Consider the following 13,654-nt stretch of genomic DNA (forward strand, 5'->3'; position numbering starts at 1 on the left):
GTATTCTGTCTGCCTTTTAGGTAAATGGTATTTGGTTAATTAATTTGAAATACAGCGGTGTGGCAGGAGTGCCTTGTGAAGCTTTTTACTAGCACTGTCACTTCAAGTTATTTTCAAAACTTGCTTGTTACTTATGAGTCACAGAATCACAGAATGGTAGGGGTTGGAAGGGACCGCTGTGGGTCATCTAGTCCAACCCCCCTGCCGAAGCAGGGTCACTTAGAGCAGGCTGCACAGGACCATGTCCAGGTGGGTCTTGAATATCTCCAGAGAAGAGGACTCCACAACCTCTCTGGGCATCCTGTACTTCAGTTTGTGCCCGTTGCCCCTTGTCCTCTTGCTGGGCACCACTGAAAAGAGTCTGGCCCCATCCTCCTGACAGCCATCCTTAATATATATATAAGCATTTATAAGGTCCCCTCTCAGCCTATTCTTCTTCAGGCTAAACAAGCCCAGCTGCCTCAGCCTTTCCTCGTAGGAGAGATGCTCCAGTCCGCTCATCATCGTCGTAGCCCTCCGCTGGACTCTCTCCAGTAGCTCTTCATCTTTCTTGAATTGGGGAGCCCAGAACTGGACAGAGTACTCCAGATGGGGCCTCACTAGGGCAGTGTAAAGGGGAAGGAGAACCTCCCTCGACCTGCTGGCCACACTCCTCTTGATGCACCCCAAGATGCCATTGGCCTTCTTGGCAACTAGGGCACACTGCTGGCTCATGGTCAACTTTTCTGGGAATAGAAAATCTCCCTCCTTCACTGTGTATCATATATATTCAGTAGAGGAAAACTGTTAAGATGTGTACACATTTTCAGTGTGGGCATGTTGTTCCAGTCCTTCTGCATCCTCACTCTCTCCTGAGAGTTTTTCAGGAGGCAGACTGGTTATAAGACCTATAACGCCACTAACTTCTTCAATACTCTTAGTCTTTCTTATAACAGAGAGCAGTGAAATGGAGTAAATAATTATTGTAAGGCCCTGGAAGAATTCCTGTTATTCTTGACAAAGAACTTTATATTATGAATTCTGCATTCTGTTCTGTTCCTAAATTCTGATCCACCTTTTCCTCCTCTTTGCTGTTCATGATGACTTGGTCTGCTGCCCCAGAGAAATTTAAGTCATAGAGAAACAGGAAAGGGAACAAAACCTCAGGAATCTAGGAGAAAGGAGAAATCAGTTTTTCTGCAACAAGAAAGGAACTATTAGCAAAGCAGATCTCCAGAAAGCTGAAATAGAGTGGAAATGTTTTGTTTCTTTGGTAATGCAATCTGTAATTCTGTTGCTATATAAAGCAGTGTATTTGGTTAGAGCTGGTTATAAACATATGTTTTGTTTTAAAATTTATTAAGTATTCATGATTAGTAGTGAACCCATTGATTTCTAGGATATTTTCCATGGGAGTAATGTGTAACGAATTAAAACCAAAGTCCAAATCCTTGTGGAAGTTGATGTTCCACTGAGCTAACGGGAAACAATTATTGCTGATTATAGGCATATCATAGATTTTGCTACTTGGGGTCGCCATAGCAAAAAACAATCTCCAGTTTGTTTTTGCACGCAAGACAGTTTTGGCTCAAGCCATAACTAACATTTTGCCAACAAACCATTCCGAAACCCAAATGGAAGGCTGAAGTAAAATTCCCGTTTGTGGATAAACTGACATTTAGTCTATTGACTTGACTGTTTTCACATTTTCTGACTGCATGAATTAATTTATGTAAGACTTGTGTGTATGTTAAAATAGTGCATCCTGAATGTTTTTTTCTTAATGGCGTTGAATCTTGTAATCTACAATATATTGTACTTGGGGTTTGTTTGGGGGTTTTTTTGTTTGGGTTAATTTTGCTTCTTAATTTGGGAAGAATCTGGCTAGATTAGCTAGGTATAAAGAATGGAAAAATGCAAACTGAAGTGAGGAAGAATGCAAAATAAGTCACTCTTCAAACACTGGTATCTATTAGTACTCTTCACTAGCCAGTGAACAGGCAAGGAACACTCTACTGGTACTTTGACTAAGAGAGGGAAGTAATGAGATGCACTTTCCATACTGCACGCCCCAAAGGCATATTGCTGGCAGCTGGATGTGTATCTATGAGCAGCAACGATCTATAGCATCCAAAACATTTTCTGTTTGTGAGAAGTGTCTTTGGCTATCTGGCTGCGCTTGGACCATTCTGCGCTTGGACCAAACGCAGAATGGGGTTGGAGGCTGAGAGACTGCCTGTGAGTACTGGCTTCTCCTGGTTGCTTGAGATTTGTGCCAGTATAACCAGTAAGAAATGTTGATGTGGCTTCCCTGCATGACTTACAAAGATTAGAGGATATTAGTGTTCGTTCCCTGAATTTTCCTTTAAGTTCTTCGTGGAAAAAAAGTAGAATTAAAATTCCCCAAGATTCATGTGTAGTCAACTGAGGTTTTTTGATTTGAGATCCCTTGTGAAAAGAATATAAAGAAGGAAAGAAACAAACCTATAATATATAGAGGGGCCAGGTTGGTTGTGTGCAGAGGGGAAATAATTGCAACAGTAGGAATGAGCATCATCGGACATGACAGAAGAGACTACAGACAGACTTTTAACAAACAATCTAAAAGAACTTCCTTAAAATAGACTTTGGAGATATTTATAGAAACTGGGAGAAGGAATGTCTTCTGTTCTTTTGCCAGCTTCTGTACTGTACAATAATGCGCAACGGTGTGTAACACAGAATGCAGTTTTGATAGGAGGTCTTTTAGGAGCAACTGATCCCAAAAAAAAGAAACCAAAAATGGTGAGTTCATTAGCTTGAAGGTATTCATTCCACTTAACGAAGTTAAACTGCTTTCAGTGGTTGCAAATCACTTCAGAGGAAAGAAATAAAAATTGTGTTGTCCCTATTTTACTGTCAAGCTGCTTCGTCGTACACCAGCATTTTCTTTTCCTCTGTAAATGAGTTTTTCTATGGCCCATGTATTTCTGCCCTAAGTAAAAGGTACAGAAATGAAGAAATTAGACCAATGAGGCTTTTGAAGATGTCCCTGTCCTTTCTGTAGACTGTAATGGCCAGAAGGCAATGAGATACCCTCACGTCTGTATTCGTTTGCCGTTGTTCGTGTCAGTGGCAAAATATATGGAAATAATTTATTGAACTTTTATTGCATGGTTAACTTTCCACAATGTTTATTCTGCTGTTTTTTTAGATGAGTGTGCCACTAACAGGAGCTCCTTCAAGTGGCACTTTCACACCCTGCCTGATCTGAATAAAGCAAAGCAAGAGGCAGTCTGGATGTATTTCATTACCTATCTCAAATAATTCAAATTGGAAAAGTTTACCTTTTGAGTCTGTATTATGTGAATTGCTTCTTCTTTTATGATGCTGTTTGGGTTGTGACTGTATTAGTATTCCAAAAGGCTAAAATTTTTGTGATTTAAAGCATAAAAGATATGAAATATTTTAGCAAGGAAGCATTTTCTTCAAGAAAATCATCAGATATGTTTCGATGGAAAAATGCAGTTGTTTATTTACTCCATAGAAGTTGCTGGTTAATGAATGTAAAAATTTGTTTGTTCCTACATTATTTGACAGACTGCCATTACCAGATCATAAATTTGTGGGCTACTGGAAAGTCGATCAGCCGGGGAATGTACAGCATAAACTGCTGTGTCCAACAGAAACTCAAAAAATAGGTGTAAAGGTTTGTCTTTTTATTTTGTTTTGAATTTATATAATATGTTTTTATGTACTGGGATGCAAAGAATCTGAAATGTGATGGATTTCTTCAGGAAAAAGTATATACAAAACGTAGTCCTTGTTACCTGTTCTTGGGTTTTTTATACTGACAAGAAAAAAGAACTTTTTTGAATACCTGGCCTTCACAATGTGAGATGGGTTTTAAAACTGCTCAGAAGTTCTTGAAAAGAGGTTTTTGTAAGGATATTGAAAATACCATGTTTGAAGGAACTTGGTAGCTGTTTTGGATGGTTGGAGGTGGATGGTTTCAGGCCCCAGATCTCAATTTTTGGATAGGATCAGAGGCAGAAAACAAAGCTGTTTTCTGTTTCTGTTTTGCATTCAGCTAAATTCTTATGGGTCTTTGGCACTGCCAAGTTTGAATTTGAACCTTTGATACAATTTGACTTGCAGCCAAAGCTGCTCAGTCCTTTTCAGCTTTGAGTCCTTGGCTTAACTTCAGTAATTACTACTCCAGTGAATAAGGAAAAACCTAAACTACTAATATGTCATGTAGGGATGGGATTTAAACTTTATATAATAAGAAATTGCCATGGAACTTCTTTGAAACAAAAATATTCTGATTTTTTTTCCTTGTATGGACTGTGTTTTATCAGTAAATGATGACTCCTTCATGCCACTGAGCAGTAGTAGTTTCAAATCAATAGAAGACTAAAGAGGAAAAGCATGATGGTTTCCATGTTGTAAAGAAAATGGCAGTATGGACATTAAGAGAGTTTGCAGAAAAACATTTCCTCTTCCCTTTTGTTTATTTAGTAGTTGATCTGTTTCAAATGTTAGTAGAATTAACAGTCTTGAAGAAGGCTTCTAGATTTCCACGAAGAATGATGAGTGAAATAATTCAGCAAGCCCTCATTGTTGTCGTTTTTTTTAGGGCCCTGTGTACTTAAATATCCAAGGATTTCCACTGGAACGACATGAAGCCAGGTCCCTCAGTTTTACAGAAGAACTCGCTTTTTGGACACTGCCTTTGGGTGAAGTTAACTTAGTTTGCGATGTCACGGTAACAAAAGGTGTGGTAAGAAAAGCTGGTAGCTTTTGTAATGTTCCCCGATATTATAAACACGTGCAGTATCTTGGAGATGAGGAAGAACTAGGCTGTTGACTTCATAAGCGCTCACCGATAGCCAGTGGCAGAATATAAAAGGGCAATATGAGGGATTCTAAGTCTAATAACAGCACTTCACTGCATTTACAGTAGTGTGTATTTCTGGCTATGTTTACAATGGAGTACAGAAATAATACTAAGAAGTGGAATATAGGAATGGAGGGTATGGAGTATAGGAATAATAAGTTATCTTTTTGCACTTACTTTGTTAACAGTAGATGAAATACAAAAGTAATCAGCCACTGAAATGGGAGCATGATTTCACCAAGACACTGTGGTCTTTGTAAGGATATGCATCCTTCTCAAACTAAGAGAAGGACATGTAATTAAAGTAGAACACAGCCACAAAATTGCAAGTCTGTCTAGTTTTTATTTTCAACACTGTATTGCTTCAGAAAAACAATTGTTTGACTTTTCCTCTCTCTCTAGGCCAAATCAGTTTTAGTACAAAGCTTGTAACTTGCAGAATGCTGTACTTTTTTTTCCTGTGCTTATACCGATTAAAATTCTTTCTCACTGGATCATGCCTGCCTTAGTTACCCATACTACTTGTGTCCCAAAGTGAATTGCATCATTGGGAATATTCGTAAATGTTTCTAGGCTTCATCACTAAGCATATCTAAACTTTATTGTCTATTATAAACAGATCACTAATGATCAATACTGGATGCTGCTGCCTTTTCTTCTTGTAGCCATAGTTTCAAATACATTAGTAAACTTCTATGAGAGCTAAACAGAAGTTACATGACTTTGGATTGATTTGAAGAATTGTTTGAAATCAGTCAGGAAGGTGCTATATGTGAAAAGTTCATACAAAGTTTGCATTCATCCCATGTTTAATTATTAAATATATTAACTGAAAAGGAGGCTGAGATAGAGGAGGAGGGAGAACCAAGTTTATAAACAAACAAAAACATCTGGACGGATTTTGTGTGTACTAGCAGCTGGCAGGCGCTGTTGTCATATCTACACAAATGTGCCTTGGACTACTTGTTTAAAGAGTTAGTAGTGTTGTGGCAAGATTCTGCCTGTTAACGATTAGTTAGTATCAAGAGACCATTGCTGTCTTCCTGTGTCAACAGTGGTAATTTTGCTATATCATCTGCTGAGTTTATGACGTATATATTTCCAGAAAAGCAATGCACGATGTCAGTAGCCTTTCATTAATCTTCATTAATTTCAGAAGAGGAAGCCGAAAATGTTCTTTACGTTACTGCGTGCAATCCTGTTTCCTTGTACTTCATGAACGTTTCTAGTAAGAGTGGATACTTTGTGGATCTTTATGACCTCTTCCCAAGAACAGTTGGAAATGTCTGGCAACCTTTTGTGACTGTGGCACCGCTGGGAAATCCACTCAAAGGTCAAGTGGTTCTACATGAAGAGGAGGTAAAAAAAACATTAAAATACAGCTAAATATTTGGTGATGAGCAAAGTAGTATCATAAGGGTGGGATCGCTGAGGACTCTACCTCTGAAGATTGAAATAGCCTAGACAAGCCTACCCCTTTCTCAGTGTTCTATTTTTTGCTATACTTGAGGCTTGGGAGTTGCCTTCAGCTTAATTTTTTATGTGGAGATTTTCCTCTTGCACTTTGTAGCTGGACAATCTCCTTTTGTGTTCTTGAAGCTGAATTCTACCTGTTTATCTTGTTTCTCTTGCTGATAGAGGGAGACTGGCCTTCATGGGAGAAAGGAAGATAGTGAGTTGAGTTCAGGAGTCTCAGTCAAGCAGCACAGGTTTGCAAAGTGCAAAGGACAGAGTAAGCTGTTTTATGCTATGAACTTAAGTTCTGCTACGATCTTGTCCTGTTTTTGCTTTTCAGATAGTATATGAAAGAGACATTTTCTGAGTCACTAAGTAAAATGTTGCTTGTATTTGCTTTGTGCAATTATTTTTGATTTGCTTTGTGAATCCTGGTATTTCTCGTTCTGTAACATCCGAAGTGCCAAGACAAGAAAGAAGACTATGTAAGCCTTGACATCTAGTTTATCAGCAATGCAAATTTAGAACCACTGACGACTTCAGTGTTAATTTGACTCGAATCCTTTTTTTAAAGTCAAGTATTGCATACTTTCCATAACTATCAGTGAACTGATTGGAACATTTCCAATTTAAAACTTCTTTGCCCAGGAGTGGGAAGAGACAGCAGTTGATGCAGTGCTTCTGCTGTTCGTTTTTTCATATCAACAGTAGTTTCTTATGTTACCTACCAGTCATAGTGGTTTGACATGGGCATTTAATCAATCTGGTCATTATTGTTGCTTGTTTTTTCCTTTTCCTTTTGTTGTTCTGGATTTCTTCTGCCCATTTTTCTGTAGGTGAGAGAATCCAGTCTGGAAGAACCTTTCCTACACTGAGTTGGAGCATTAAGTAGTTTTCAGTCATTTCATAGCTAGTCCCTCTACAATACTGTTGTTCCAGGAATGTTTGTCAAGTGTTGACGCCACTTGCTGGTCTCAACACTACAGTTAGGTTTGATGCCTGATGAGAAACACAGTTCTTCCACCTTTAGTAGAACTGCCTATGCCTGCTTTAGCTTTGCCTTGGACACTTTTCAATGCCAAGTGGAAAAAATAAGATTCTGAAGTTACCTGCTCGTGGTGATTGCCTGCGTGACTGTCTTGAACAGCTCTAGAAGTACCATTTGGGCTATTTTGAGATGCACGTAACACATTTGTTTAGTTCTAAAGAATCTTTGGTCTTTTTTGGCGACATCAATGCAGGAAACTGTAAAACAGGTGGCGGTTTATCTCGTGTCTAAGAATGTTTAGAATGTCTCACGCTTTTTAATATAAAGGCCAGCAATATTCTATGCTCTCTTAAGTCTCTGAAATTCCTACCATGAAAATAATTGTCATGCTAGTTTGGGTTTTAGCCAAATCATAGTAGCATTTGGTGTCAGCAATGAAGTTTTTATCAAAAGTTCCTCTGTGAAGCTTTAGGTAGTTAACTCTGTGACTGCTTTTGCCTGTACTTGTGGAATATATTTTTCAGGGACATTAAGAATTAAACTCTGAAACAGAGTTTGTTCTGTGGAGAGACTGTGGTAGCTCAGTGCCCCTTTCCAGATGTCTTCAGTTGCGCTGTGACCTCATGTTTGTTCTCTGGCAAAGCTTAAATATTGCGAGTTTCAGTCTTGCCTTTCTCAGCAAGTACTACAGGTGAACAAATCCTGTCTGAAAATAAGCCTGTTTTACACTGCTGGAAAATAATACAGAATCACAATATTCTGAATGCTTTGCATTATCTTAGGAATTTTTACATAATGTAAACATTGAGATAAACCTTGCTCATTGATGTAAAAATATGTTTCATTAAACTAAAAAAGTCGTTCCAAAAAGTTGTTGTGTACTTAGACTTGATGATCTTAGAGGTCTTTTCCAACCTTAATGATTCTATACTTAGGACACCATTTGAAAGTAATTTTAGACTTCTTGAGGAACTTAAGTAAGCATCTTGCACAGAAAATGATGAAAAAGGATTCCCTTTGTGTCTCTTTCTCCCTTTCCACTGGCTACAGAAGGAGCCTTGACGTATAGTCAAGACGCCTACCTTCAAGTGTACTGACGTCACTGGCAGCCATAAGCTCAGAATTTGCAGCATTCACGTGTTAACGCAAGTAGATTAGTGGCACATCTGTATTTTGGGCAAGGCTCCAAGGGTTAGCTAGTTGTGCAAAGGGTGCATCAAAGAGATCTTCCAGAAAAACAAGTAATGTAAATGATGTATGTGTAAATAATGCTTTAGACGTTCATCTATGTGTATGTGCAAAAAGATCAAGAAATATTAACAATATTTGTAGAAATAAGAATAAAAAAGTCCACTTGACACCTGATCTTTCATAAATAATATAATCCATTAATTAGACAATACCAAAAGCCAAAAGATTTTTCCCAATTTTTTGTTTTAATAAAGGTCTTTGGAGATTAATGTTTCTAACTAAGTTACAAAAAAGAACAAACACATGATAACTTTTCTGGAAAGGATGAAATGATGATATTGTGGCTCTTCAAATAAGCTTGTGTGATTTATTTCCCAGATGACATCCATCTGGATTCGGTAGAGCCCTCCAGTGAAATAAAATGAAAAATCACCATTCCTTCCAGTCCTTTCAAATAAAATTTTACTAAAACTAAATTCCTCAGGAATTTAACTTAATAGCACAAATCAGAGACTTACCTGCTTTTAAGCCACCTTTACATCTTCTTGGAAGAAAAGAGTAGATGATTCTCTTCCTCGTGGTGTCCATTGGTCTCGGAAAGCGTAGACTGTTTAGACTCTATCTTTTTGTTCAGACTAAGCTGATAGACTTTGAAAAGACTCTTCAGAAATCTGAAGTTATTACGTCGTAAGATGGAAATTGCATTCATCTTCTCAAAGCAGCAAAGCCCCTGCCCTGTCCTCCCCACAAGTAGTTCAAGGCATACCCCTGTTTCCTACAAAGCTTTGTGCCCCCCTATTTCACTTCTGTTTTTCTTTCTGCACCTGTTGCTTTTACTGCTCAGAAGGAAAGCAAATACAGACTGTAAAGAATTGTGATAACTTTATGCATGATTTTATATGGGCTTACAGGAGGAAAATGGACATGGAGAATTGTTCTGCATATAAATTAACTGCACGCTTCCTTTTTTTCTTACAAGCACTTTGCTCTGTTGAAAGGCTACAACTGAATGGACAGAGTAACGAACCCACACTCTGCCTCAGGGAGCACAGCAAGCCCAGGCAGTGTCCTGCCAGCATCCTTTATCTCTGCTTTTATCTTTCTCCATCAGGAAGTGGGGTAGGGAGGGAGGGAAGTGCTCTTCCCTGTCCCACGTGCTGCTGGAGCTCTTTGTCAAAGCTCTCAGATAGCAAGGGAGTGAGGGAATCTGTGGCACAGAAGCTGACACAAAGATCCAGCTCGCTCACTACATGTCAAAGATGGCAAACATCCTTTAAAAGAAGACTTCTTTAACAGTTTCTGGTCTATGCTGAAACACAAGTAGGGACTTGAGTATGGAAGTACCTGCAATCTACTAGTAGTAACGTCTGAAACCTCTGGACCCATAATATTCTGATGTATGTTTTCAGGAGGAAAGGTGTATTTTCTTCAAAAGCTAGTTGATGTTATTAAATTATCTTCTTTTTCTGGATATTACGTAAGACTTTTCCTTTCTATAAGCATACCGTACAGAAAAGGAAAGGTGTGCTTATATAGAAAGGTTAAGGCTTTCCTTTTCTGTAAGCACAAAGCTTGTATCTCTACTTGCTGTTCTCAGTTCACTGAAATCTCTAGTACAGTCAGGTCTCCCAAATCATCTGAAAGACACCACTTGCATTGATTAGAACACCAGTAATCTAGTTGCATGCATTTCCCTACTTCTGATGGCATGGAGATTTGAGCCCCAAACCATAAATTCCTGCACAGACTTTTTTCACTTGAACCTAATGAACAATATGATATGTCTGTATCTGTGCCTAATAATTACAGCATCAGGATTGCTACGTGTGTATCACTCAAGGGGTCCATGAGTGGCACTGACAGAAAGGGTCTTTGTGGGACAAGAGGCAAGCAGAGGTACAGAAGGGTTGCCCTGCCAAGCTAAGAATCGTAGAATCATAGAATGGTTTGGGTTGGAATGGACCTTTCAGGGTCATCTAGTTCCAACCCCCCTGCAATGAGCGAGGACATCTACGATTGTATCAGGTTGCTCAGAGCCCAATCCAACCTTTTGAATGTTTCCAGGGATGGGGCATCTACCACCTCTCTGGGCAACCTGTGCCACCACCCTCACTGTAAAAAATTTCTTCCTTATATACACTCTAAATCTACCCTCTTTTACTTTAAAGCCATTACCCCTTGTCCTATGGCAACAGGCCCTACTAAAAAGTTTGTCCTCATCTTTCTTATAAGCCTCCTTTAAGTACCAGAAGGCTGCAGTAAGGTCTCCCCGCAGCCTTCTCTTCTCCAGGCTGAACAGCCCCAACTCTCTCAGCCTTTCCTCACAGGAGAGGTGTTCCAAGCCTCTGACCATTTCTGTGGCCCTCCTCTGGACCCACTCCAGCAGGTCCATGTCTTTCCTGTGCTGAGGGCTCCATGAATCAGCCTCATCTGAAGCTGACAGCCAAGAAGGGTCTGTGTTTGCAAGCTTGCTTGCCTGGGATGTGAGCATCGAGGGCAGAAGAGAACAAAACAGAGAGTGAGTATGTGCAGAAGAATACAGGAGGGTTAAACCGAATTATTTGTGTTGTCCTACTCTGAAATTGGAGTGTATTCCTTCCCCTAACTCTCCTCTCTGTCTGCGAGACCATAAGGAACAACTTCCCATACCAGCAAAGTGAAATCACAGCCCTGTTTGGTTTGAGGACTTTTAAGAGGAAAATGCTGGCTAAAATAAAAACAGCAGTAAGGAAAGGGAAACTTTGCAGTAACTAAAAATAAAGGCGCACCACTTCACGAGATTGGTTATTGCATCTGTCCAGAGTTTGGAATTCCAGACACTGGGGTTGGGAGGTCGCCCAAAGGTTACTTTTCTCCCAGTCGAGAACAAACACAGTGGAATTGCACACCAACGTCTTTTCCCAGCCCACTTGAAGAGTTGCCAAAGCTGCTTTTGGATGTGTTTGCAAGTGACGCAAAGATCTATTCTTAAACACAGACAGAATACACATCAGTCACTTAGCACAGAAGGAAACCATTAACATCAAAAGGGGTGGAGTAAAGAGGCTTTTTGTATTACCAACTGCTCTCATAAATTTGACGCTAAGTGGAAGAATGTGATTGATTTGTATATGTTCTTTATCTCATGTGGAAGGCTAAGGCATTGCTTTGGTACAGCCGTGGTGGTGCAGAACTGTATAAATAAAATATGGCAGAAACCCAAAATCCAAAGCACATGCCGTGTTTTTTTTTTCCCGAACCACATTTCTGTAATTTTGGGTTGTAATACATAAGCAAACGTCTTTTTTTAGAAGTATTGAACTCTAGCTGAAATTCCCAAATGCTCCAAATAACACAGTAATATTTTAAATGGTTTACCATATTTAGCTTCAAGTGACTGTCATTATTAAATGAAGTTAATTCTCCCAAATAATCCTAGTGAAAGTATGAAGCGTACCCAAAAAGAACAAAACTGCTGTGACACAGATTGTTTGTGTATGTTTTATTTAGGAGAATTTGTGGGAATTTATGTTTTACTCCCTTAACGTCTATCGTGCGTTACTGCAGATGTTGTATGTAGACAGTTTACTTTTAAGAAGTCCTTGTAGAACCTGATGTCCTTGCAGAACATAACGTTTCCTTGAATGGCAAACAAAAAATTCAACCCAAGTCTTAATTAACTTGTTCTTGTGTACATTTTAGATTTCATTTGATGCAGCTAATGTTGGCCCTGAATTTTCTCTTGAATTCTTAGTTAAACATATTAGGAACAGCTATACTACTTTGTGAAAAATAAATGTTTAAAACATTCCCATCGTTTGACACCATGAGTGGACCCTGGGGCATTGAGTAAGAAACTGAGAAATCTGAAGAAGTTCAAAATTTACCATAGCGTATTTTCACACGTGGTACATGGAGGACACTTTCACCACTCTGTTCAGTGTCCCATCTGCTTCTGATCTCCATGCTCTTGAGCCATCCTGCTGTCCTCCAACAGTTGTCCTACCTCTGACACCGTGAGCTCTGAGTGTACAGGTCACAGAAGGATTGTTACACACTGGGATATTTAATAGGCTTCAGTGTAGCTTAAACAATGGGTACTTTAGAGGAGTGCTAAAAAAATATAAAAACAGAAATGAAACATTTTAGTGACTTGACAGAACAAACTGATATGTCTCTCACCTGTAGCTGACTACCGCTTGGACATGTAAGCCATACTAGTCTAGTTCCTAGAGCTTACGCAGAAGGGAATGTGAGATGTATAGATAAAACATTATGGAAAAAATGGAGTATCATTCCAGCCCTTTTCGCGTGTACTTAACTGCTACAATTAAATTTCTCCATGAGCTTTGAAATGAACCAAGAAGATTTAGCCTATGTTTTCCAGCAAAATCTAGATCATCTTTTCAAAATGTCCCAAGTTGCTAGAGTTGCAGAAGTGCTTTGAATAGATTTGTTGTAGTCTCTTAAATGGACTTGAGATGGACACAGATCTGTTTTTCGTTTACAGAGCAATGTTGTGTTGTTGCTGGATACAAATAATGGTGCCCTTCGCCGACTTGTACTCTTACCAGATGCTCAAGAGTCTCCTAAGAGAACATCTTGGTGGAGCAGCAAAGAAGAGATGGTGAGGAATAGTACCTACCTCTATGACACTAAGGGTTTTTTTTAATCAAAGCTCAGCATTGGAAATACTGCTCTGGGATCATTTATCTTCCTGTTTTTATGGCCCAAGTACTTGCTTACTCTTATGTATGTTTAAGTGCCTTACACATAAACCAGCATTGTTATGGAATAGTGGTATGAAAAATACAAACAAGTTGCATTGTCTGAGGATATGTATCTTTAAAATACCCCTCTTTGGAGCTAGAACTGGGAATAACAGAACATTTTGTTACAAGGGATTATGTCCAAAATAATGAAGTCAATTATGATGCAATTGCATGACTTGGGACAGGGCAGGCTAGGTAGCATTTTGAGAGGTAATTAATGCTGTGGATTATTCTAAATAAAGGAAAAATGTAGTGCACTTTCAGGGGAGTCAGGGAAACTCACTGGGACAAATCTAACAAACACTAATTGCTGTATGATGTATCTTTATACAGAGCAACTACAAAATGTGCCGAGAGTTTTCACACAAAAACTGGCTGGTGTTCTACAAAGAAGCAGGGTGAGAGTAAATT

At 39.1% G+C, this 13,654-nt stretch overlaps 1 protein-coding gene across 1 annotated transcript in view; it reads left to right on the plus strand.

Annotated features, from left to right (window-relative positions):
• Window positions 1–13,654, plus strand: part of VWA8 (von Willebrand factor A domain containing 8) — a 209,027-nt gene that overhangs the window by 129,973 nt on the left and 65,400 nt on the right. The window contains exons 27-31 of the mRNA XM_075422478.1: window positions 3,559–3,667; window positions 4,598–4,736; window positions 6,015–6,217; window positions 12,982–13,098; window positions 13,577–13,641. Of these exons, the coding sequence (XP_075278593.1) occupies window positions 3,559–3,667; window positions 4,598–4,736; window positions 6,015–6,217; window positions 12,982–13,098; window positions 13,577–13,641 (633 nt within the window). The remainder of the gene's footprint in view (window positions 1–3,558; window positions 3,668–4,597; window positions 4,737–6,014; window positions 6,218–12,981; window positions 13,099–13,576; window positions 13,642–13,654) is intronic.

This window comes from Opisthocomus hoazin, chromosome 1 (assembly GCF_030867145.1).
Source record: "Opisthocomus hoazin isolate bOpiHoa1 chromosome 1, bOpiHoa1.hap1, whole genome shotgun sequence".
Classification (NCBI taxonomy): domain Eukaryota; kingdom Metazoa; phylum Chordata; class Aves; order Opisthocomiformes; family Opisthocomidae; genus Opisthocomus; species Opisthocomus hoazin.